The sequence below is a fragment of the Ischnura elegans genome, chromosome 1 (assembly GCF_921293095.1).
Source record: "Ischnura elegans chromosome 1, ioIscEleg1.1, whole genome shotgun sequence".
NCBI lineage: Eukaryota > Metazoa > Arthropoda > Insecta > Odonata > Coenagrionidae > Ischnura > Ischnura elegans.
In genome coordinates this window covers 111,184,982-111,210,703 of record NC_060246.1, presented here as the reverse complement: position 1 = coordinate 111,210,703, position 25,722 = coordinate 111,184,982, and the positions used below count along the sequence as shown (strand labels likewise).

Below are 25,722 nucleotides of genomic sequence, written 5' to 3'. Positions count from 1 at the left end.
CAAGGATCGCAGTGTAAATTTTCACGTTTTGGAAAAGTAAAACAATATGATATTCTTTGTAAAGCAAAATTTATTTAAGATGTGCCTTCATGATTTACTGCAAAACCCAAAACACCATGATTTCAGACCTCGTTAGATCGATATGCCGTATTGCCTAAGGAAATAATATTTATAAATCTATTTAATTGCTGAAAATCAGTGTGGGCAGTGGCGGAACCAGAGAGGGGATAGCCCCCTTTGGGCTATCCAAGTTTCACAAATAACATGGTTATTTTGTTCGGATCCCCCCTAATGATGGGAAATTACCCCCGGGCCCCCCACCAAAACCCCTTATCTCCATCCTGAATCCGCCACTGAGTGAATCATTTGAACGTGACCATGTTACCATATGAGTAATTAGCGAAATACCTCGATCAATTACCTACGCAAATAAATATGTCCTTTTGGTCTGTTTACCGTGGAGGACTACTTATGTCTCGCTATTTATATTTCCGCTACAAGAATTCATTCATGGCATGGTTTTGATCTATTTGTTTCGGGGTTGCGCATGCGCAGCGATAAGAGAAAAAAATATGCATAAATTTTATATTTTTAAATAAAATAATTGTTTTAAACAATAAATACTCCATTCGTAAAGATGACTATGCTCTCATTTATAGTGGTTTTTTTGTGTACCGCATTTCCATAAGTATGCAAATGAGATTTCCAGGAGGGCGCGCTCTCAACCTTCACCTAGAGAGCGAGAGTGAGAGGGAAGATGGCGATAGCAACCCCCCCTCGCGGCCCATAGCAACACGCTCCCTTTCATCTCTGCGTCTGCCTCCCGCGAACACAAACCCCCATTTACTTCCTAGAGAAACGTGCGCCGCCAGCATGCAATGGAATGGTCTCCTTCACAACCTTTTTGAACGATTACGCCACTCGTTCATGTCCGCCTTCTAAAGAGCGATTGATCTTACCTCGGCATATCTGGAGCTATTTTGCATGACGGCAAGTGAGACTGTAGCCAGTATAACATCGAAATTGGCTATGGTGTTCACTTCACACGGTGACAATGAATTTCAAAGAATGCATTTCACACTCAGCACCTGTTGATGAAAACAGTCCAGCGGGCATTTCATTCTACTGCTAAACTCAATGGTCTGAGGACTAAGTTATTCGAATGGGTTAAAAATATTTTTTACATTTTTCCTCAAACTTTTAGTCTACGTTGACCGGTTTCGTCCCATAGGCGACATCCTCAGGTACATAAGTTATTTGTCGTAGAACTAAAACAATTATAAACCCAGTTGATGGTTTTTACTTCGTGGGGAAAATAAGAGTCACAGATAGGAGAGTAATAAAAACCCAATTTAACTTTAATGATTTTTTATGCAAAATACACAACACGATCCACAGCTCAGATGTCCTGTCCAACGATCAAAATACTGTTTCCGTCTGTGATCATTGTGTATCATTTGAATGTGTTATTTAAAATATGAAACAGTTGAAACGGTCCCGTAAGGGTGTCCGAATGTGTGTTTTTTGGTAGTAGAGTTTCAGAGAATTCATCAGTACGATTGACACCTTAAATGTGTCTTAATTCTAGTCTGATATTTTTTATCGGCAAAAAAAGATGTAGTAAGGTCTATTGTTCTAAAAAAACCTTACAGTTAGTCTGTTAATTCTACATCTACATCTACATAATACCCCGCAAGCCGCCTAAAAGGCGTGTGGCAGGGGGTGTTAGGACACCAGCCGTTTACAGCTATTAAAAAAAAAAGAAGTGCTCTAACGAGGTTGGGACAAGCGTTTATTAAAGTCCTTTATTGTTCGGGGGAAAAACGAATTCCCATATCTATCCGTTCGGCAAAACATCTCTCTTAATTTATCGCTTCTGTCGGACCTGGAAATATAGTGTGGCTCTAAGATTATGTTCTCTGTGTCGCTCTTAAAGATATCCATTCTTAATTGTTCAAGCAATCTAAGCCTAGCGCGCAGCCTCCGAGTCTCCAACGGCTCCCAGCCTAATTCGCTTAACATCTGGGTAACACTGTCTGTACGCCCGTAGCGGTTTTTGACGAAATGCGCAGCCTTCCTTTGTATCTTATTCAGTTCGCGGATTAAGTCTTTCTGCACTGGATCCCATACACTCGCTGCATATTCAAGGTGCGGTCGGACGAGAGCGAAATAGCACCTTTCTTTTACTTTCTCATCCGAAAATCTTCCCACAATACGCTTGACGAATCCTAATTTCTTCAGGGCTATGCCGCAAATATTCTTTATATGTGTTCCCTACGTGAGGTTCGAGGTTATCGTGACTATGGAGACTGCCTTCTGAATAATATGATGATAGAGAAGTGATTCGTGACTATGGACACTGCCTTCTGAATAATATGATGATAGAGAAGTCTTCGAGAGAAGAAATTTTCAATCAAGTGGCTTAGATTACTAATATTCCTTTTGAAAATGTGTAGCCCTTTCGAGCGCACCGCTACGTTTCAACATTTTACGGTGGCTTCATTCCAGCAGCATGTGACAAAATAATTCTTCGAAGGTGTTATGTGGCTGACAGAAAAATGAAACCTCCAACTTGAATATAAGCCTGAAAAAATGTAGAATTTTGTCAATGAAACATTAATAAGTACCTACAGCATATTACAATTCAAACTTTTCTCCTCCTTAGTGATGACAAAATTTAACGTATATATTTCTAATCAAAATGAAAAACATGCAAGCATACCCCATCGCCGGAACAACGATATCAGGCCAATCAGAGATCACGTGATTTGGGATTTGGTTATTGAGCTATTTTAAACCTGGTGCAGAAGCCGCAAGTCGCTCCCATTTTTTATTTATCTTTAGGGTTTTAACGCCCTTAGTGCGATCCTCATAATCTCTGAGACACGAAGGCCCGGCTTCTTAGTTTTCTCGCTCTCCGCAGATCCGCAATTGGGCCAGACGCGCTCGTGATGCCAAAGAGAGAGGGGGCGAACAGTGAAAGCATAATTATTGTACCTCCAGATTCTCCACTCCCGCGACGCCATTGATTCCAGCCGGTCACCGTAAATAGGTTCATACGGAGTGGCGTGCTTGTCGATACGATACCTGTCAGCGTAGTACGTACTATTCCGCAAGAGATACGCCACGAGGCGGATGTAATCGTTTATTGCCAAAAATTAAGCACGTGTCAACTGTCTTCGAACATATTGCAATAGTTTAGAACGGTTTTTGCCACATAATTTATGTACATTTTCCGGGTCATGAATATGATAAACAAATATGATATCGATATGCGAATTCACGGAGAGAAAATGGAAGAATAAGGGGAAAGGTAACGCTCTTTAATAGATCTTTGCTTAACCTCAATACACTGCGTTTTGGGAGCCACTAACAATAAGATGTCAACGTTATATTTTATCCACCGTCTCTGATGTTTTTTTAGCATTTATAATTGTAATACTGTAACATAAACCCTATGAGTGAAAGTTATACGGCACATGAGCCACGCCCCCGCCACCCGCCTTCCTTCCATCCCCTCGCTATCCCTCCTGCTCTTCCCATATAAGGTGAGTCGAGAGGTGAGTTCCAGTTTGGCTCGCAACACACGGTGGTCCGCTTCGCGAAAAAGAGCGGCTAAAATAATTGATTCCAATCGGACTGCTCCTATTAAGCTTTTCGGCGTACTATTTTCTTGTGGCAGATATTTATACGAACAAACTAACAAAAAATATTGTATAGTTTTTATTTCAAAATTAACCTATTAACACGCGAAAACTGCATAAGAAAAGCTAGTTACTATAAAATATGCCTCTGTGTATTAAATGAAATATTACATGTGCATAGTATTACATAATAAATAGTACCTAATCATTAAAGTAAGCAAATAAAATATCTGAAATATTTTTTTTTTTTTTAATAAATTCGTCTATGTTCATATGAGGAGATAAAATATACAAATATATGCATTAATTTCTTCTCAGTTACTATGATTTAAAATAAGATTCTCCTGGATTCCACTCCTTAAAATTCCTTTCACCAAGGTCGCCAATGTACTCCAAATGTAATGTCTTCCAATATATTCGCCCATAAGTGACTACTCTCGCGGCTAAGCTTAAATCCACTGACAACGAGTGATTCACTGGGTAGCGGACGGAGGGTCGACCTCTACATATAGAGGTAAGCTGCGATATAAGCGAGTTTAATCGAGGATATTAAAAGAAATAAATTATTAGTCGAGAAGAGAAGGACTTAAGGAAGACTGATAAATTTGAGATAGGTAATGGATAGGCATCAACTAAAATAAATAAATACTAAGAAAACCAAGATATTTGTACAGAGTATAGAAGAGAAGAAGTGAAGACTATAAACATATATAGGGAAATATCAATGTTTATAATATTTTATTGCACTGCAACGAAATCGGTCTTCCAAAATTACATTCTAGTGATTAAATCCCCCTTACACTAATGCTATCAAGGGAAATGGAAAAAACCTAGATGATGAAATACGTATAAATATATTTTATTAAACTTCCAATAATCAACACATTAACGTAAACATTGAAGTAAATGGGTTCACCATTTTTAAGTAAACAATTGACAAGTACCACGTTTATCAGAGCGTAAAAATGAACTCCAAATCAACAATTTAAGACGGAATTTAGGTCCGATATGGCATTAGTAATGCCAGTGACGCTGGATTACACAAGGTCTGATATAGTGGAACTTTTCATTATAGAATTAAAACATTGGCAGAGTCCACTGATTACTCCAACTCCAAACTCCACTCAATCACAACTACGATGACGTAGAATGACGTTAAATGTAGAAATCTGAGCAACAAAGGAAAAGAGCCAATGTTTTATCTTATCTTATATCAGGTAAGGAACAAATCAGGATACAGCTCCAACAGAAAACGTTCAATTTCACTCTTAGATGGCAACAACACAAAACAAATTTCACTGAAACGGCATCTTCCCACCGTAATCTCCACACTTCTCGCTCACCGTTGATGTTAAGGAGTGGATAAAGCTGGTTGGAATTTTTACTGATAAATCATCCCTTTTCCGTTCTCTTCTTTTTCCACCCCCTCCAGCTCGGTTACATCTTTGACTTCGACGTAGTTTTACCCACGATATCATAGGTTCATCACAAAATGCCCATTCCTTACAACTTCAGGCTTCTCTCAGTGAAACATTTATTATTATGAGATATTTAAGTATTACACTTAATAAGGTAAACTACGAAACACGGCAGTGGCAGGATAGGGACTGGGGGAGGGGAGCTAAGTGGGGTGGGGGTAACCTCCCAGTAGTAGTGGGGGTCGTTCGTACAATTAAGCAGTTACACAGTGCATTTTGGCGTTTATTCTCGCGTTGGTGCAATTACACATAAACTCGTACCTGTTAATGTGGAGCGTAATCAGGCCTTTATACTTCAATTTTCCGTAACATTCGTTATCTAATAAAAAGCACGACTACCATCGGGCGTTAGAAGCGGGCATTTGGCAAGATCAAGCCTTGCAGTCGTTCATGTTTTTGATCGGAGTTCAGGACTTTCATCAAGACATTTATCTAGACATAACTAAAAAATAAAATTTTTATCACAAGCCTTACTCATTTCTTAAAATATTTTTTCTCAAATACTCTGAAATTCGAATTCCTTTGCATTTTTATGAGTAAATATTTTAAGAGGCCTCAAAACCCAGTGATATAGGGCAATTCACCCTAGGGATCTTTGAAACTGCTCTCGTCACAGGACAGAAAAGGTCACCAAAAGTGCCCTAAAAAGTTTGATGCCCAAACCCCAAAGTTCCATAACTATGATCCACAACAAAAGGGTTCCACTGGCATGGTGAACATATTTCATCCCTTGACTAAGCAAGACCTGCCGGAAGGCAAATCCGGCCAGAGTTTGCCCCTCAGGCCAGCGCTATCACATGATCAAGCATATCGCCATGTACTGAACAATCGCCCACGCGGCTTCGGGACCCTATGCAGTTTAATAAATCGCCGCCACACCCCCAAAATATGCGGAGATGGCATGGAAAAAATTTAAAATCTCGTCTATGTTTAAATTTTGAACATTGTGATAGCCAAAGAAATAACTGAGTTTAGATTGAATCTAATTTTCAATTAATCACCGAGTTTTGCATGAAAGTGTTACAATAAAAGCCGTTTATATGCTAACTTTAAGAAATATGTCTTGTCAATAGTGCAACCCACGAAAATTTTCATAATTTTTGGTAGCAGTCTGAAGTAACAAGTTTTCCATGATTTTTTAGCGAAGAACTTTTTTCGCAAAAAATATAAACCAAAGAAACCGAAAAACCCTTCACTGTTGCGACGCGACGATGCCACGCACGCTCGTCCACGGAGCGTTTCGATGCCTCTGAAGACACTCATTAAGGCCCAAGGATCAGTAAGATCCACGGCGTATGGCGTTAAATAATACTTCAAGGAAAAAAATTCGCTGTAGGAAAAACAAAAACTAACTGCAGGGACCACTTCCAGTACAAGTAGGCTAATGGCGGCGTTTACTCAGAACCTGGCTAAATTTTCGAGGAAAACGGAGTGGGTTTGGTCGATTCTGAATTAGCGTGGAATTTTTGGAACGAAGAGTGTCGCAGTCATCAGCTCAATGCCATTCTCTTCGATGTTTCGTAACCTCACACCGTGATTCATGGTAAACACTTTCAGGAAGAAGAAGATTTGTGGGCACCATACGAAATGGAAACTCCGGAAAAGACATCGAACCAGGTAGTAAACAACTCCATATCAATAGTGTGAGTAATCTGTCAGATCGACAGAAGAACGATACGAAGAACGATAGTTGACATACAGTACGCGATATCATTTTATAAACCCCCTGGAGCCATAAAGCAACATGAGCTTAGTTCAATTTTTCGCTATTTTTTTAAATTTATATCGCAGATAGAAGTTGGATGGCGTTAGGGCGGCGTCTCACGGCCCCAAGGGGTCGAGGAGGACGTATCGAAGGAGGTGTGGCGGCAGGGGCAGCATGGCGGCCCTCGGAGTAAGGTCCCTTCCGCGGGCGGCCCGCGATAGGCAGGCCCTGACGCCGTGTCGGCACAGCCTGGCCAGGGGCGGCGGAGAGGCCATCTCGTGTTGCAGCCACTGGCGGAGCGCGCAGGGGTCGCCGCCTGCAGGGGCGGCCAGGCAATCGGCGCCGGGGGGGATGCGGAGGCCGGCTGCCAGCACGAGTCCCTTGGCCGCCCCCGCGTCGCCCCTCTCGAGCACCACCTCGAGGAGGCCCCCAGAACCCCAGGCGCCGCAGGAGACGAGCGGCAGGCACCATCGCCACCCCTGCCGGGCCGCCTCGTACAGTGGGCACTCGTTCCAGGGGAGAGGCACCCTCTCGCCCGCGCTGCTCCACTCGGCAACCTACGCGACACAAACGAGACGTAACGACGAAAAATAAAACAAGCTTAAAGTTATTTCCACATAGAGCGTCCCATATTGGGCGCCTTCACCAATTTTTGTTCATTGTGGAAGAGTTTGGAAAAAAGAACGTATTTCCCGTACGTCGATAGGTAACTACCCCTAGAGCTATCCGTGACAAAAATGGAAGGCTACGATAACTTGATGAACTAGCGAACTCATGGCGAGCGTGTCACCGCGTTCTACGGCCACTTCTTGACCTCTCACGTCTGCGTTCGTTATTGTTTAAAGGTCTGTTTAGTAAAACACGATACATCAACACGTGCGAGTCAATTTGTGAATGCATGAACGATTTTTGTGGACAGGAACGGAACATGTACGCATAGGCGGATTTATGGGGGGCACAGGGGAATGTGTGCCTAACATAAATGCCTAACAGGAAATGACAACACGCCACGGAGGCAATAAATGTTGGCACGCGTCACAACGATATCACGCGTGCCAACGCCGTCACCGTCACATTGATAGAGAAGACTTTAAATATCGATTCCACATTCTGAGAGTTCCTCAAGTACGACATACTGAATATTTTTGACATTTTTCACAACATCTCCGCCTTGAACTTCAGCCAATACGGTGCTCCCAAGAATCTGGCAAGGTAGACGACACGCATGATTGCCGACATTTTACACTAATCCGTCCGGGAGGCGCTGGAGACTCGAAGAGGCAACGTGCAAGGCTTAGACTGCTTGAACAATTAATAAGAGGCATCTGACAGAACGACGCGGGAGTATCATCTTAGAACTTCTATATATATTTCCAGGAGCGGCAAAGACGATAACATAAGATAGACATTTTGTCGAACGGATAGGTATTGGAATTTGTTTTCCCCCGCATCACTCCAAAGCGCACCTATTTTTCTTTGGGTTTGTTTCATAAACGGTTGATGTGCTAACACCCCCGGACATACGTCAATTGAGACGGCTTGCGGGGTAGTATGTAGTGTAGATCATTACAATCTCTGTAGCTTGTACCTTCGCAAAAATGGAAATCCATAAAATCGTCGCACTATTTTTCAATTTCTTCGAATAATGCCGGAGTGATTTGATAAGTTGTGTTGGAAAACCACGTTTTCGGCTGACTTCCTTAATATTTTCTCTAAAATGATTACTAAAAAAATATTTTATTTTATCAAGAGGCGCACTCTTGATTAAAGAGTGCGACCTTCCAACATATGTGCCAAGAATATTTTCTTTGTGTTAGAAGGGATCCGACTCGAATGGTAGAATAAAGAAAATATTCTTGAGAATAATTTCATGACATTGAATAGCTACCAATACTCCTGAATTAAAAATACTATCCAGAGAAATAAATATTAATTATTCCAACCCTCAGAATGTTTATTTAACTCAAGTAAGTTTCAGGCCGCCTTTGAAACAAATATCACCCTTGAATATATGTCCTCTTAATTTAAAGATTTTTTCGGTACGGATTACACACCCAACTCTTCGGCTTCTCCTCCTTAACCCATCCCTTTCCTACATTAACTCACCAGAGCAAACCACTCACCTTAGCTCCCCTATTCAACAGTAGTTCCATGAGCTCCGCCCTCTTGTGGTAGACTGCCGTCCAGAGGGCCGAATGTCCGTAGAAGTCCCTTGCGTCGGGGTCCGCGCCGTGGTCCAGCAGTAGGCGGCAAAGGGGCGGAGGACAGCCGAGGCGCACAGCCGCCACCAGGGGGGGCTCGATGCGGCCCTGTGCGTCCACGGAGCGGCGTCGGGGGTCGGCGCCGAGCCGCAGGAGGGCTTCGACGCAGGGGTAGGCCCCCAGGGCGAGGGCCATGGCCAGGGGCGTGGTGGCCCCGAGGCCCTCGTCGGGGTCTGCCCCCTCCTCTCGTAGCAGCCTCTCCAGCGCCTCGAAGTCACACTGCCTGACGGCCAGTACGACGTCCGCCCCGCGGCTCCTCTTCTTCCGGATGCCGACGTCGTTGGGGTGGCGCCGCCTGGAGACGGACGCGGGCACCACGATACTCTTGAGAATGTGGCCGGGCAGACAGTGCGATGGATCCATGTTTCAAAGCGGCCCTATGGTAAAATGGTCATCGGATTCGAGGGCGATAGAGCTCGTGAGTGTCCTTAGCGATCAGCAATCGCAGCGATGGAAGAGAAGAAAGAAGAAATGAATATTTTGCAGAAGAAACATCTTCTCTCATTAAAGCGCACGGAGTGTGGGGGGTCCAAGGGCTCAAAACCCCTTTAAGTTTTTGAAAATTTCCTCCGTGTATGCTCTTCAAATGAACATCCCTCAAATTCACCCGGCCAAAAAATATTTTCTGGCGACGGCTATTCCTATGAAAAAATATTTCTCGCGAGGACCATCCAATTAACCTCGCAACAAACGGAGAGGTGCTTTAACGAGAAATTATTTCACCAAATCTTCTCCACCCCCACCAACCCTGTATTTGACCCTGGAGCCGCACTGTTTCCGCCTGCGTTGCAGAAGGCACCCATGAATTCCTGCCCATTAGTGGAGTCACCACCTATACAGCTTGGCTGTCTGTCAGATAATACGGAAGTCTGACAAAATAAACTGTCACCACTCAAGAGAATTTTCGACCTTATAGAATGTAGTTGACCATTATTGACGGCCATGGAGAGAGTGATGAGGGGCCGTGACCTTCCCTTCCCCCGGAAGGAGAGGCCTGAGAAGTTCTATTCCACTGCATGCCCTCCCTCTTTAATCGCAGAGACCTCATACCGTTGAATCTCGGAGGAAAAGAAGTTCCACGCGTGTTAATTAGGGTACAAATCTGTTAGCCATTATCACCCTAATGCTGATATGACCACCCCCAAGCCTGACGTGCGGATCCGCCTTTTTTGATGATTCAAACTTCTCTAAACCCAACTTAACTACAAGATTAGCTTTACCTTTGAGGTGTATTTAGGATGAATGAAAGGAGTGAAAAATATAAAACTGAATGTTAATTAATGATAAACAGCAAAAACATTAATCGTATTCAAGAAAGCCATCTTTACGTTTCGGAGAATAAGATACGTATATATTGATCATGGTAATAATGTATTAATCCCTATTGGCTGACGATATTACTCCAAAATTCACTAAAAATAAGCTTGGTAATTACCTGAGATTTTTATCAGCAAGAATTACTGAACACTCAACCTATACAAACTTTACTCCATAGTATGCTATGAGCTTCCAAGACTCCTCGTGTTGCCTTTCTAATTATATCTGACCCGAGTAAGGCTGCTATTTCCGACTTTAAAATGTAATTGTTATTTATAGACCACATAAAACCAATATTCTTGGTTATTCTTCATATTTGGTGTAGATTTCATCCCGCCAAGATGGGACATTATCTTTTACTTGGCTAAGTAAAATTTCTCTACGAAAAGTTATACGCCCATGATGTCCAAGTTTGTTTATTTACATGTCACTGACCGACAACCACGCCGCCATTTCGAGTGGCCGTCTACGAAACCGATTGCAAGTGAAGAGTGAGTGCGTGAGTAGGTCGGATGGGGGTTTTTCAATTTGTTGTAAACAATGGATGAGTCTTTCGTTGTGTCTGTGACCGGGCAAATAGAAAGTGGAGAATTCCCACGTTTCAATGAACTTTACTGCAAGTATTGCTTTATGTTTGGAAATGACTGGGTTGTTGCTTCCGTAAGTAAAATTTTTAATTCATAACCAATTGAAAAATTCGTCCATATATTGATTGATATCGATTGTTGATATGGCAATGTTTTATCAAGCTGTTTGTGTTTCATAGTAATACGTGTCTTTTTTTTAATATCTAGGGTCTTGAGGAGGGGATTTCTCAAGTTTCGAGAAAAACTCTTGATGGAAGGGGATTAGTTGTATGGAACTTACCTTTAGATATATCCTTGAAAAGTACCAACCCCTACGGATGTGAGTATTATTACAGCTAGACTGCTACGTTTGAATGGTTTTGGATGTTTTCTACAATTATTTCTCCTTCGTAGGGCCTCGACTAGTCGTTTGTGTATATGGACTGGATGCATTTGGTAATGATGTAGTACGAGGTTATGGCATGTGTCACATTCCTCTTCGACTGGGCAGTCATCATAGGAGGTACATCATGTTCTGTGGCAGTTTAATATATACCTCTTCGGTCTTCGAATTATTTGTTTCCTGTCACACTGCAATTTTGTTATTTACCTTGCAGATTGCCCATGTTTGTGCCAGTATCTGCTTCGCAGCTTCAGAAGTTTACTGCATGGATCACTGGGAGGCGGCCCGAATACGTTGATCCTCGAGTATTGGGCCAAGGTGAAGGAAGAGAAGGTAAGGTTCATGGAAAGTAATTTATAAGTACATGTATTATGGCATTTTTCGTATAATGATGTTATTTTCATTGTGTAACTCTTTTACTGAGTTTACCTCACTAATACACTCACACTATACCTCGATCTAAGGAAGCAAGTTACTTTTAGTGCATAGATTAATTTATGTAGAGTAAGTTTGTACTTGATAGTTACTTCCAAGAGTAGTCTAAAAACCTTAATTATGAAAATTGTGCACTAAAATGGATTACATTTTTGATCATATCCTCATAGCTTTGTTCCTGAAACAAAACTTTGTTTTTATGTGTTTTTTCATTAAAACTCATGGCTATTATCTCAGGTAGAATATAACTGCCACAGTCAAAGCAAAAGTTAACTCCTCTTAAGTAATTGGGTTGAATTAGCTTGGATGGAAAAATGATCTGTAAACATAGCGTTTCATAACAGCCATTAAAGTATTAACCTGTTTACAAAATACAAACAACATTGGCTGTTTTTCATTTGTTTGTTTGTCGGTTGACATTTTTCAGGCATCATATGGATTTATTCTCTCACAAGTTGACTTCCGCTAAATTAATTACATGACTCAAGGGCTAAACTTCCTTCAATAGACTATGGTGACTCCATAAATAATAATCAGTCCTTTCAGCAATTTTTTTCTTGGGATGCAGAAGTTTCTTTTATGATGTCTGTCCTCAGCGGCGTAGCCAGGAATTTCGTTTGTGGGGGGTCCAAAACCAGGAGGAAAATGTTTTAAAAACAAACGTATGTAGTACCCTGTTTTAAAAAAATACCCTAATAAAAAAACCTAAGTAGATAGTTTTAAACTACTTTTAACACTTTTCTTAATCGAAAATACTTAATTTGTGAAAGAAATATTTTGTAAATTAATGATATTTCAATATTTTGTTTTCTTCTATGAAGAAAAATAATTGTGTTTTTATATTTCAGGGAGGGGTCCGGACCCTCCCCCCCTGGCTATGCCACTGTCTGTCCGATAACATTTTACTGTCCCAAATAAATTTTCTCATAACTATCCAAGATACCTAGACACAGTGTAAATATAGAAAGCTGCATCAATCCACTCCCTGCATGGATGAGTCGTGATGATGACTTAAATGTAGGCATCTTAAAATAAAGAATAAATTTCCTTTTTGGCTCTAGAATTATCACGTATGCAAGACTCTAGTCACAGTATTTCGTGCTATTTTGGGGTACCTGCGCTTACTATTCTTGTCTGTGAGGGGTATAGAGACATTTTGTTCTTCGTGGAAATGCATGCGATGCATATATAAAATTTGGGATTGAAAAATATGCTAAGTGTCATAGAAAGGGGGAGGCTTGGTCAGTTATAAGTACCATTCCAGACCCATTTCCTTTTGATTGCTAAAAATTATATTGGCATGGTGGGAGAACTTCAACATGATTGGCACAAGCCCCCAATGGGTGAAATTCTTATGAGTGATTACTCATCAGCATTGAATCTAGGTAACTAGAGCAAGAACATTTTACTCTGGGATAACAAGTATTTTTAATGTAAAGGTTTCTGATCATATCAGCCGCTGCGTAAAGAAAATGGGGTGGATATCTGTGTCTCAAAGGAAGATATATTTCTAGGGAGTATTTATTTTCAACATGATAACTAACAAACCTGGGACCATCGCCTTCCTAAAATATATCACAATCATTGACTTAAATTTTTAGACCTCTCGCATTACCAAGTATACCTTCTAAAAGTGTCTAAAACACTGCTGTTCTAACTCATGGTTAGATACTAAAACTTTTTAATTTTATTTGCATTTTTATGAGCTTATGGTAATGTTATATTATTTTAGACCATGCAGAATAAATCTTTTTTGTTTTTGTTTGTTCAATAAATTTATGTAAAAACTTAATGCAATTACAATTTAGCGGATAAAATTAGTGATAATAAAGCTAAGTATAACATGATACATATTCCTTATGCATGTAGCAGTGTATTGATCTAGGTCCACATCCTATGTACATACACTATTTTTCTGAACAGCAATTTATTATTCTCTCTCTCTATTTTATTTCTTGATGTCCTTACGAAGTATTTGTACTTATATTGGTGCATGATCTTTATTTTAAGTTAATGCTCAGTTTTCATTGGATTCAGAAAGATATTCAAAGCCCTAATGATTTAAGAAATTAAATTCTTGAACATGGACAGTGGATATTTTTTTATTTAATAGTAATATCATAATAATATAAACTCAATGAAATTGGTGTTAATATCAAAAATCAAGAAGTATACATTACAATAGGACCCGGATAAGAAGTTTTCCCCTTTTAGAACTTTGATGGTCAATTCTCAAATTAAATCCCATAACTCATGTGCTAATTTCTCCCGTATGATAAGTTCCTGCTTAATAATTTTTCTTGGTCATAAAGTTCAGCCAAACCATGAATTTGTTATCCCTTTAATAACTTATGTAACGACCTGAATTTGTTTGAGCTCAGTAGAAAATTTTTGTTGGACATGATGAAGATATTGTGTAGACTGAAATGGTAAATCAAAGTGATGTTAGTATATGACCAGTCTGACTCTACAGTTCAGCTGGCGAGAGTTGTCCGATGGCACTTTAAAAGGAGGGGCGGAGAACCCTGCGCCAACATGGTTTGCAACCAATCGCTGTCTCCCAAACGCACCTCACACCCTTGCCTAGTCACACTATGTTGTCACATGCATATGAAGCACTGAAACAAGCCTGAACCACCAAAATAAGCCCTTTCTTCGAATTGCCAAAACAAAAGATTCTTCCTTTGGGTCTTTCACGCTCGTCGTCCCTTCCGGCTCCCTTCTTCTCGGAACTCTTTTGTTTACATGTGATGTGGGCATTTCCATTTCTTACCTGGCAACCTTGCCCCCTACCCTTTCTAACTGTCAACGGACAACTCTCGGTGGGCGGACTGTAATATGAGGAATTTGTATTTATGTTTGGTACATTAGTACCATAATATATCGTAACTATTTTTAGTTGGATGTATATTAGACACAATGAGTAAAAAGAATAAACTGCTTTTGTTTAAATGAATTTGCAATTATTTCCAAAGATTTATATTGCGGTAAATGACCCATTAAAATTTTACCTGCTTTCGATGATAAGAAGTTTTCCCGCCCACGAAGTTTACAAAATCCATTCCCTGTAAAAACTTCTTATGATAATGTAAGTGCTGTAATGGTCATAATCTATAAGTAATTGAATTGCTTCAGCCAGACTATTGCTTCCTTTTATATTCCTATTTCATATCTTTCCTATCATTCATTTTAATTCTCTACTTTTCAGCTACAAGAGTTAGTTCCGAGGGATACACGAATGTGACATTCAATGTCATGAAGAGGAATATGTCTCATATGGGCTATCAGAGTTGTCCAAGCTCTGATGTGAGTGCCCCAGTGGAAAGGATTACATCAATGGGCGTGCTAACGTCAGATATGGCCAACATGTCCTTCCAATAGCAGACTATCGTTTCAGTGGTGTTTTTGTGTGATTCTCAAACATTGTGATATTGGTGAGGAAGATAGAGACAGAGTAATCAAGTCAGGAATGTTTGAGAAAGTGAAACATTTTGTTCCTTTGTCTATTTGAGGAATTGACACCAAGAGAGACTTTCTCAGAAAAGTTTTTTGTGCACCATGATCACATCTCTACAAATTTTGCATGTGCAATGAACATAATCCTAATTTTGTTCACGACTTAGCTTTTTTATGCTGTTGTGTTGCTATTTTGTGATTCTCAAGAGATGAGTGTATTGAATTTGCTCTGCATGGTGTTTTCCATGATCTGTAAATAAATATTTGTTACTAGTTTCTAAAAAGTGTTTTATGAATAGAGCACCCAAGACCTTGTTTTAGTTGCCCAGGTTATTAGGGCCATTTCCGAGGGGCTTGACCCATGAGTAGTCACATTCCTCTAGGAGAAACAGGATTAGTTGAGCTGGCACACTCAGTGTACCACAGTGGCATAGCTAGGAATTTCGTTCGGGGAGGGTCCAAAACCAGAGGGAAAATTTTTTGAAAAATGGTACTAAGAATAGGGTTTTAAACTAATTTTAACACTTTTCATAATGGAAAAAACTTCATTTCCCAAAGAAATCTTTTGAAATTGCATGACTTTTCAATATTTGGTTTAGTTTTGTGATGCAAAATCAGTGTGCTTATATATTTTGGGGGGGGTGGATGTCCCCCCTTGCTACGCCACTGGTGTACCAATGCTAATAGGGTGGTTTCCTATTATTTTTTTATTGCCTATATCGAACGATTATTATTCCTGGAGTACGTATTTCACGCTTTTAGATTTTTAAATGACAATATCTATTTTTCGCGATTAAATGAAAAGTGAAAAATTTCAAGCGCGTGAAAACGCGACGCATAAGTATGAATGCCGGGAAATCTCTCCGTACGTCGTATTTCTGGTTCCCCCTCCTGCCCGGTGAGGTGACCTTGAGGCGAGGCTTAGCGCTGATACGTCGCAGGCTGCCAGCGGGTAGCTGGGTACCCTGCTGGCTGGTAGCGCTTGGCTTAAATAAGGATTATTAATACCTTATCAAACGAGGAAAACTTTCCGACCTTAGCCAGTTTTAATAAGTGATTATTAAGACATGTTTCCCTGAGCTCTGCGCCTCATGCATGCATTGGTAACCTCAGAGGATGCATAACTCCTATCTTCTCGTATAGAAACTAGGTCCCTTTGACGTCACGTGGAGTGGCATCGCATGGGCGCCAATCTGGTCCTTTTCAAATGAGGATAAAAATGGACCATTGCCATTTGTTTAAACCGGCATTTCTAAAACGAAATAATTTGTATATTTTGAATACACTAATGGTGGGTAACGAATCACAATTATTGCCTTTTGTTTTCTTTGATGAAGGAAACTACCCTATTGTGTAAAAGATTATTTAACTTTGCTAATTTTGGTATATTTATAACTTTTAGCTGTCATGCCATATAAAGCCTTGGAAATCAATTGATTTTATCATTATGTTAAGTATGATGATAAATATTGTAGCTCTGATTTTAAGTATAAAAATCAGAGTTACAAGTTCGAAAATTTTGCCTGAGGCAAACCAGATGACAGTCTATGTGTATGCCGCAATATTTCTTCATTCACTATATTTACCCCAATAGCACAATATAACTCCCAAGAACAGCATAAACTGTCATTATCATATGATACAGCAATTGCTTGCCGACTTGACTCCTTAAGGGTAACCGAATGAAACCTTAGACAGTTTCAGCCATCTATGAGCTTGAATGAAGTTTTTCATTATTTTGTTTTGAGAAATTGCCAAGTAGCGATTCATGAAAGGATTTTGATCACATTGAATTTGAAATTTTGAAAAAAATCTTTATGGCATGATGCTGGTTGACTGAGGTTCTAACACAGGTTTCCTGAATAGGTGCTAGATGACTACCAAACTAGTATCTCCTTTCTCTGTGGAGAAATAAGGTAGATTTGTAATATTATGTAAAATATAGGAGCTACTATTATAATTGAGTCATGAGTATATCATTAATTTTGTTTTCTCATTTATTTAGAGGAATGGTAAAATTTTATACCAAATATTTCATGAAATCAAGATGCAACTACAAAATTAATGTCTAGATTAAAAGGTAAAAAGAACAAAAAATAGTCCTAAAGACATTGAGGATTGAGAAGGAAGAAGTTGGTTGCAAAACCTGTCTTGGAATATTCATTTGGGAGGATATTCCACTTCATATAGGTATTAAATATAGCCATAGCTAAATGGAATCTTAAAAATGCCACTCAACTAACTGCGTTCTAAAACTTTAACTACTTGATATATGGAAAATGTTCTCGAGTACTGATTGAAGGTAAGCTATTTAAATTACTTTTCAAGTTAAGGTTATCCCAATCAATAAGAAAAGAGAAGTGTTTATTCTGTAGAAATGGCTGTAAACAAGGAGATCTTAGATTGAGTTTATGCACCCCTGTGTCGAGAAGTGCCTCTTAACAATCTATTTACAATTTAAGATTGAACCATTTCTCAGGGGATGTCACAGCATTTCCATTATCACTATCACACATGGCTGACGTGCATGCCCTGAAAACAGCATCAGTGGCGTAGCAAGGGGGGAGGTTGGGGGGGTCCAGACCCCCAAAATATAGAAACACAATTTATTTCCTTCATAAAAGAAAACGAAATATTGAAAAATCATGAATTTACAAAAGATATATTTGACAAATGAAGTTTTTCCGATTATGAAAAGTGTTAAAATTAGTTAACCCTCTACTTAGCATCACAGTTTTTTAAAAAATTTCCACCCTGACTTTGGGACCCTCCCCCAAATGAATTCCTGGCTACTCAACTAATCAGCATGTGGATAAAGGTGCATAGAATTAAGTATTGTAATTCATTTTATGTTAGCCGTACCTTTGCCTGTATTAAAAAAATGTGTGTGTCAGTGAAAAAAGTGGATATTAAGAAAACTGGCATCCAATTGTGCTGTACATTATCACTGCCTTTTAGGGATGGGGAGTACAATTCATGGATTCATTTCATGAATTACCCTATGGATATAATACATCTCCCCCTCCCGGAATGTTTGGAAAAACTGAAAATGTGGTTATCTTTATAAGGTGGCTCTACGATGAAAGAATTTATTTCACCAGTTTAAGAAACGATGTTTAAAAATTATCGATGAATATTGCCACTTGGAAAAAGCCACTTTTCAACAGTGGCGCCGACTCCATGAGGCCTGAGGGGGCCCGAGCCCCCTCGAAAATTCGTTACAGGTGTGAGGAAAAAATGTGTCAGGCTTGCCGATTTTTCCCGGAGTGTCCAGATATCGAGATTTGAATTATCAGGGTTCTAATGTTGATCATATGACTCTTCTAAAATGCTTAAAAAACTTAAAACTCACTACTTAAAAAATTTCCCGGGGCAAGATCCCCGTTTTGGGCCCCCCAATATTTTTTGTAAGTCGGCATCCCTGCTTTTCTACACACATCAGACGCACTGTCGCTCAGAGGCAAAGTTTTTAAAATTATTATTACTATCATTAATCGCTTCCTACCACTACGCAATCCGCCGACGAAATCAGGGAACGCGGGCTCAATCAAGCTAGGGTAGGGGCGGCGCCATGTCGCCATAGGTGGCCATGGCGGCGCGCGATTTGAGCCGCGGCGGAGCTCGCAGTTCGCGCTTAATTCAAATAATATAAAAGCAAGTCAAAGCCATTTGGATGCCCTCGCAACATATTTCAGCCTCCCGGGAATTCTTCGCAAAAACCCGCTAACTTATCCTCCTCAAATAAGAATTTTTAATTATTTTTGTTAGCAGATAATCCACCGGAGTGTTTTCACGCATGGCGATAGCGGTTATTGCAAAGTCAGCTTATAAACTGCAACGCGCGATCTCGCCTTAGATCGCCGAGGTAAGTTCCACGTATAGGAACCAATGCGAAAGGTTACTGAGAAATTGTTTTTTTTTTCGTTTTTTTCGGTATGTGGGGATCTTCGTCTCTACCCCTCATCTACCTGTTTCAGAAGTTGCAGTTCAGGAGGATTCATCGAAATCAATTAATATGACCGAAACATTGTTATTAGCTAATGCGAACACAATATTGCAATCATATTAACCCGCTTAACTGACATGGTGATGGCTCAAACCATTCTTTCGCTATAATTATCAGGGACCGGCTCGGAATGGAAAGATGCATGCCGCGATAAATTATTGCTAACACAAAACGAGCAAATATTAATTCAAGCGCAGCCGGTGGCTAAGTTCATAGATTAAGTCAGTTTCAAGAATATAAATAAAAAAGCGGTCAAAATGGATGAAACTGGACGAAACCTATTGCAGTTATAGCTCCTAGCAACGTGTTTATCCGTATTTATCACACAGTAGTATCGATAGCGGTAACAAATATTCGCTTGATTATAAGGAAAATATTTGATTCTCATTCGGCAACATAATGCGGTGTTCTTAGAAGATTGAAGTGATGGATGAATGTACAATTGAAGATCTTTACGCATGGGTAGATAGTATTCCCTTAACCCGTCGTAAAAAAAATATTTCTCGAGACTTTTCCGACGCAGGTTAAAATTGCTGAGATCTATTGATTACTTCCGATTTCTAAAACTTTCCTTTGTCACTCAGAAATCTAAAAGACCCATATTGCGAGAAAAAGTTAAATAAAATCTCGTTCTTTTGCAGTGTTAATTGCCGAAATTTTGAAATACTTCTATCCTCGATCAGTGGACTTACATAATTACTCCGCTGTCAACTCAAAATCAGCGAAAGCAAAAAACTGGGAGACCTTAAACAAGAAGGTAAAAAATATTACATCTTTTTGGAGTAATTGTAAGCGGGAGGTACCGCAAATTATTTTTTTCCGCGAAAAAAGGCGTTCCTGTAAATTTATGTTATATTGATACAAAGAAAGGAATGATAAAGAAAATTCATTTTTTCGAAGATAAAAAGGAAATTACGGAGGAATAATATGTATAGAAAAGTACGCAAATCCGAAACATTTCCGTGGAAGCGAGCCCAATATATCACAATTCTTAACTTTCAGGTACGGGAGAGTGATCGCTTTTAAGTTTGAAAGGGATCTCAATTTTTTATGGCCCCTACTCGCTTAACAGGAGTGATGTACAAGTTTTTCCGGAAGTGAAAAACATTTCAATCAATAGTATCTCTCGCTCGCAAAGATTATTTTCAGATGAATTCCTTTCAATTTTAGCTATATTATTATTGAAGAAAGATGAAATTGAGTCTTTATTCCAATGACATTACATCAGGAGAATAGTAGCATCTTACGCCCAGAAGGTTCTCTGGATAGGTTTGGGTCCTCCTAAAGGATTACACCCTAACCTAGCAATATAATCCCCAAAAGCACAGATCTCACCCACCTTCCCAAATATTTTTATCTGTATAATAATTACTATTTTAGTAGGCATTGACATACTTCATCAATCTTTATGAAAAAAATTTAGAAATTTTTTAAATTATCGATCTTTTTTTTTAATTTCCATACCCACCATAGTTTCAGGCCTTCCCAAATTTTCAATGGTGCACTACCTACTTAAATCTTGCCCTAATTCAATCCTAGTGGACACCAGTTGTGCCAATTTTTCCTGACACTGAACTACAATGTTACGAAGAGCTGATTGTAGATGGAGACCCTGTCCTACATACTGCGCCGGCTGGATTTCAGAAAGGAAGTAAAATAGATTGATCAAGCTGGAAAATAACACTGGATTCTGAAATTTACAAATCCGATTCCTGTGGGATTTTGGCTTGCTGCAGCCAGGAGTTTCACATAAACACTGTTTGACAAAGAGCTGAAATGCAAATGGGATGTTGTAAAGAGTAATACTGTCACTGAGCTGAATTCTAGCAAGGATGCTGGATTTTGACCTGCACACTGGACTTTGCATAGTGGATTCCAGCTATAAGTAATTCACTTTTTTTTGCTATGAGGGCATATTTACCTGGGTGCATAGACCACACAGCATCAGGGGTGCAGCTAAGAATTAAGGCAAGGGGGGATTTTAGGCGCAACTAGTACTTACGGGTGTGGGGGAATTGCATACCCCCGAGGGTAAGCAGGAGTTGTGGGGGCCCTCCTCCAAATTTTTTTAAAGAATATTAGTTCAAAATTGCGGGTATTATGGCTTTCTGAGGGATATTTTATTAATCCTAAGAGCATTCCATAAGTAATACTGATCCAAATAAGTAAAATGGAAAAAAAAGTAAAATGGATTAAACTTAAAAATTTCTCTGAGCTCTGGGGGGCTTTATCCCCCAAAACCCCCCCCCCTCGCTGCACCACTGCACAGCATATCACCATTAACAGCGAATAATTTTAAAATTCATTTACCGCAGTTCTCCATTCACTTATCCTATTAGCTTGTCTTTTCAAATTCAAATTTTTTTTTTTAATTTCATCACCATCTCTACAGAATTCATTTGATGTATTCATTTGCTGAATAGGTTGTCTGATCGTCTTTCTGATGTTTGTCTTTGCCAGATATAATTGTCTCGTTATGAAGATTCAATTGTTCCATCTTAATGTAACAGCTGTCTTTATACATACTTGCTTACAACTCTTCTCAAGTTTTTTTTATTCCTCATACAACTGAAAATAAGCACAAATTAAAGGAAAAATTGTCTTAATTATTTACATCTATTGTTGAAGGTTCTCAAGAGGCTGAAAATTCCTATCAGTAATGACATGATTTCAGACCTTTCATCAGCCGTTCCTGGAGCAGCAGAGGAGTTGCTACAGAAAATAAAGGACAAAGTGGAAGCTGTTGATATGTCAAGTGAAAGTGTGACAAGTTTTGATAGTTCAAGAGGTAAGTTCATCAAATAAAGAGTCAATGGTTGATGAATCAATTGGTAAAAGCCATCCTCTCTTCACAAATGAGCTGCCTAAAAAATCTCCAATAATAAACCATTAATCCATCACTAATTATCTAATGTCCGAGAGAGCAATACTTGAATTTGTAAAATGAGTACTACTCAGCTTGATCATTTGACATTTACCCTCTTCAAAAAGATTCATTGCCCAATTAAAGAGCCTTGGTTTCAGCAGAGGTGAATCCTTGCACAGATATTAGGGGAGAACTGTCGATCGTAAAGTGAATAATTGTGGATGTGTAATACCTACTTAACACATACTTGGTAAATAGAGAGAACCCTCGGTGGAAAATTTTCTAAATACATACATAACTATTTTTTCCCTAATAAATGACCTTTTACTTGGTGAATCCCACCACATTATCTATAGATGACACTTCGTTTTAGGTGCTAAATTATTAGCTGCAGTAAGAAAAAAGCTTATCCAAGTATTTTGGGAGGATATTTTCACCCTATACCATGCTCTATGAAACTATTGCTGACACCAGAAATTACAATGTTATAGTTGATTGCATAACTCCAGGGGCATTGGAAACATTCCACACCAATCACCTGCACATGCTACAAACCAAAAGGACACTCTTCCTGAAGACATATCTAACTTGCTCTATGAACAATTAGAATGAGTAAACTAAGAATACTAAATTAGAGGATTCTCCAGTTTTTGCATACCTACTAATTGAAAAGTAACACTCACAAAATGCAGATACAAGCCTACATATGCATTTGAAATATAAAATATAGAGACACATTCCAACAATTTCAGGAATAAATTACATTTCTATTTTCACAGTCAAAAAGTGTTCAATTTTTCCAGTTTGTCATATTAACCCATGGATGCCTAGCAATAGCATACTGCAACAGCTGCAGTGAACCTAACTTAATATTTAGGACTTTCTCTGGCATTTCATGAAGTTTTTGAGTGTTTCATTTCATTAATAACATATTTAGCCTTTTCCCTACTATACACGTATATATATAGGTACGTGTGGACGTTTCCTGACCCGGAAGACGACGGCCGAATATTTACGTGTGAGATTTTCCTGGCCAGGAGAACGAAAGCCATATAGATACGTTTTCTAGCTCTCCCCCTTTTAGGATGGTCGCAGGTTTATGGGTTTACGTCGCCTTTGTCTCGGGACCCAACCTTGCGGGGTTTAGGATTTACCCTCGGAATTCGAGAGCAGGTACCCGGACCCCTCGTCTTTAAAGACCCCTCTTAGCAGTAAGGGACAGCCGTCGTACAATATTTTATCCAGTCAGTTTTCAAAATAAATATTTGTTAATTTCTCATAAAAAATAAACTATGAATAGAATTATTTGTCTTTTGAGCAGCGTTTACAATTTTTAAACGAAATTCTAAGATAAATATTAACTTATATCTCAAGTTATGTATAAACATCAACATGGAAATTGTTGCTGCATTAAATGTGTTAATATAGAACTTAGAACTTCCTTTAAAATTTGACAATGCTCAGAAAAAAATGAGGACTTCAATTCAAAGTCTGCAATTTACGTGCAAGTAAAAATTATCCATTTGCTAAATACATATAAGCAATACAAAATTTGTCCGCGAACCAATGCCCCAGGTATTGTCGTAAACTCGGAAAGGAGGGAGCACAACTACTCTCGGAGTCCGAGATAATGCCAAGTCCCAGCGGGGAGGGGTCGAAAAAGATTCAGCGGGACCCTTCTTAACGAATGTCCTCCAAAAATGCTCCGTACCACAAAAAAGAAGTCTCTTGGGGCTCAGTACAGCAGTCACGCTAAGACGAAAACTCCGCTGTCTCGAAAGGGTTAAAGCATACTAAACAGGAGGATTATCCTGTGTAAAGCAATTATTTCATGCTTATACAGCTATCTAAGCCTATTTTGTGGATGTGAACCAAATCGTTGGGTATTTATGACGTGTCACAATTTGTGGGTATGCTATGATACCACTAGACCATTCCACTGCTATGTTACAGTGTGGGCCACCAGTGTTGTATGGTTAATTTTTTCTTGAATTTACAATTTCAAACTTAAACTGGTTGCAAAATTTTGATTTGATTGCCAAATATCAATTTCATTTCGATACCTCCACTGTACAACCACTCAACAATCGCCCACCTGATCAAACCCACTCATCCAGGAGGCCAACAATATGCATAAGCTCAGCTGGCAGTAGCCGGAGCACAAACGCTCACCTCCGAAGCTTGGAGACTTGGAGGTGAGCGTTTGTGCCTAACTCTTACGCAAAGAAAGAAGAAATGGTCAAGTGGAGCATATTCTGCAGTATATAGAATGCCAAGATAGTACATCACATTGTACATACTAAAAATAATTTATTAATAAATACTACGAAAATACTTCAATAGAAGCATGTTTTTTTGAGGCACTGACAATACATTGCTAAAGAAACACCTAAAACACTAAAAATAATTAGTATTCTATGTATACTACAAATATAAAAACCTGAACAATCTAAGGTAAGAAAGTGGGGAGAGGCAACAGGTTCAGGAAATGCTTGTTTTTGCTTGATAGGAGGAGGAGTGGATGAAATAAACAAAAATTTACCAACATCATACCTGAATGCTCCCTAATACATACATAAATTATCTCATTTATCACTGATATTTTTAAAAATCAATTACCAGAAAATGGCTACTATTAATTACATGAGTTTCATCTGAAATTGCTCTGATAAAAACAAAACAATCATATTTATTCTATCTTAAACATGAACATTGGATTCATCTTAGATGAAAATGCTCCATCCTATGAAGAAATTAGCCAAGCTTTGCAAGATTGTCAGCAACAAATAACCGAAAAAGAAGAGGTGATAAACAGTTTAAAAGCTGATGTTGTTCATGTGAGAGGGCTACTGAAGTTAAAAGAGCAACATATAGCTGACCTAACAGCTCAATTGAAGAGACTTCAGGAAAAGTGTAGTGACGAAATTAAGGGAAATAATGAAATTTTGTCCTTTATTTAAACCAAAAAACTGTAAACCATAGCCTATGGATGATTTTTTAGTCGATGAAAGTGACCTATGAAAAACCTGAAATGCATTATTCTGTAAGTAGAGTATAATTGTGCCACAAAATGAATACAATTCATAAAATAATAATTTTTTTATAAATTCCTAGGACAAGGGAATTATAACTGTATCAGATAAATTCAGAAACAATGACTAACTCAATGATTGAAATTCAGAAGATTCCTTTCTTTGCCATCACTTCCTTTCCATATTATAAATATATGCAGTTAGGAAAATTACAGGTTCCATGATTCCTATGACAATCATGCCGAGGCTAATGGTGCTAGATATTAGGCCCTTGAGATCCATCAAGGATGGCTATTCAAGGAGGAATGTTGCTTCCATGAAGCCCTCACTACCAAAGGCAAACCCCTTTCTAGTGCTATAGCCGCTCTTGGTGGTAAACTTAGAATATTTCAACTAAAGTATGAAGTTAATCATGAGCATTGGCTTCATGGAAGTCCATATTCCCTTGCACTTCAAACCTTGATGGACCCCAAGGGCCTAATATCTAGTATCATGCACCTTGGTAAAATTTCCAGGAGAAACAAAAAAAAAAACAGGATAGTTTAGCAGTCTG

General features: G+C 39.1%; 3 protein-coding genes across 4 annotated transcripts; 2 read left to right on the top strand and 1 right to left on the bottom strand.

Annotated features, from left to right (window-relative positions):
• Positions 1–5,528: 5,528 nt before the first annotated feature.
• On the bottom strand, positions 5,529–10,812 carry LOC124168069 (ankyrin repeat domain-containing protein 65-like). The gene is made up of 3 exons (XM_046546183.1): positions 10,524–10,812; positions 8,951–9,515; positions 5,529–7,384 (listed from the first exon to the last, which is right to left on the bottom strand). The coding sequence occupies exons 2-3, from the start codon at positions 9,449–9,451 to the stop codon at positions 6,944–6,946; spliced, it is 942 nt and encodes a 313-aa protein (XP_046402139.1). The 5' UTR covers positions 9,452–9,515; positions 10,524–10,812; the 3' UTR covers positions 5,529–6,943.
• A 60-nt stretch (positions 10,813–10,872) lies between these two features.
• On the top strand, positions 10,873–15,549 carry LOC124168077 (B9 domain-containing protein 1-like). The gene is made up of 5 exons (XM_046546192.1): positions 10,873–11,065; positions 11,200–11,311; positions 11,386–11,494; positions 11,589–11,707; positions 15,018–15,549. The coding sequence occupies exons 1-5, from the start codon at positions 10,946–10,948 to the stop codon at positions 15,188–15,190; spliced, it is 633 nt and encodes a 210-aa protein (XP_046402148.1). The 5' UTR covers positions 10,873–10,945; the 3' UTR covers positions 15,191–15,549.
• A 3,876-nt stretch (positions 15,550–19,425) lies between these two features.
• LOC124168058 (sperm flagellar protein 1-like) lies at positions 19,426–25,313 on the top strand. 2 transcript variants are annotated; one of them, XM_046546164.1, is made up of 4 exons: positions 19,426–19,794; positions 19,913–20,028; positions 21,900–22,059; positions 24,865–25,313. In XM_046546164.1, the coding sequence occupies exons 1-4, from the start codon at positions 19,698–19,700 to the stop codon at positions 25,095–25,097; spliced, it is 606 nt and encodes a 201-aa protein (XP_046402120.1). In that variant the 5' UTR covers positions 19,426–19,697; the 3' UTR covers positions 25,098–25,313. The 2 variants fall into 2 exon arrangements, with proteins under 2 accessions (XP_046402120.1, XP_046402129.1); XM_046546173.1 differs by having other exon boundaries at positions 19,428–19,733.
• Positions 25,314–25,722: the final 409 nt, after the last annotated feature.

Coding starts and splice junctions, on each gene's coding strand:
- LOC124168069 (XM_046546183.1), bottom strand. CDS start 9,451: ATGGATCCATCGCACTGTCTGCCCGGCCACATTCTCAAGAGTATCGTG. Junction 7,385..8,950: donor TGTTGAATAGGGGAGCTAAG/GTGAGTGGTTTG, acceptor TGTGTCGCGTAG/GTTGCCGAGTGGAGCAGCGC.
- LOC124168077 (XM_046546192.1), top strand. CDS start 10,946: ATGGATGAGTCTTTCGTTGTGTCTGTGACCGGGCAAATAGAAAGTGGA. Junction 11,312..11,385: donor AAGTACCAACCCCTACGGAT/GTGAGTATTATT, acceptor TCTCCTTCGTAG/GGCCTCGACTAGTCGTTTGT. Junction 11,708..15,017: donor CCAAGGTGAAGGAAGAGAAG/GTAAGGTTCATG, acceptor TCTACTTTTCAG/CTACAAGAGTTAGTTCCGAG.
- LOC124168058 (XM_046546164.1), top strand. CDS start 19,698: ATGGATGAATGTACAATTGAAGATCTTTACGCATGGGTAGATAGTATT. Junction 19,795..19,912: donor TCGAGACTTTTCCGACGCAG/GTTAAAATTGCT, acceptor GTTCTTTTGCAG/TGTTAATTGCCGAAATTTTG. Junction 20,029..21,899: donor GGGAGACCTTAAACAAGAAG/GTAAAAAATATT, acceptor CTATTGTTGAAG/GTTCTCAAGAGGCTGAAAAT.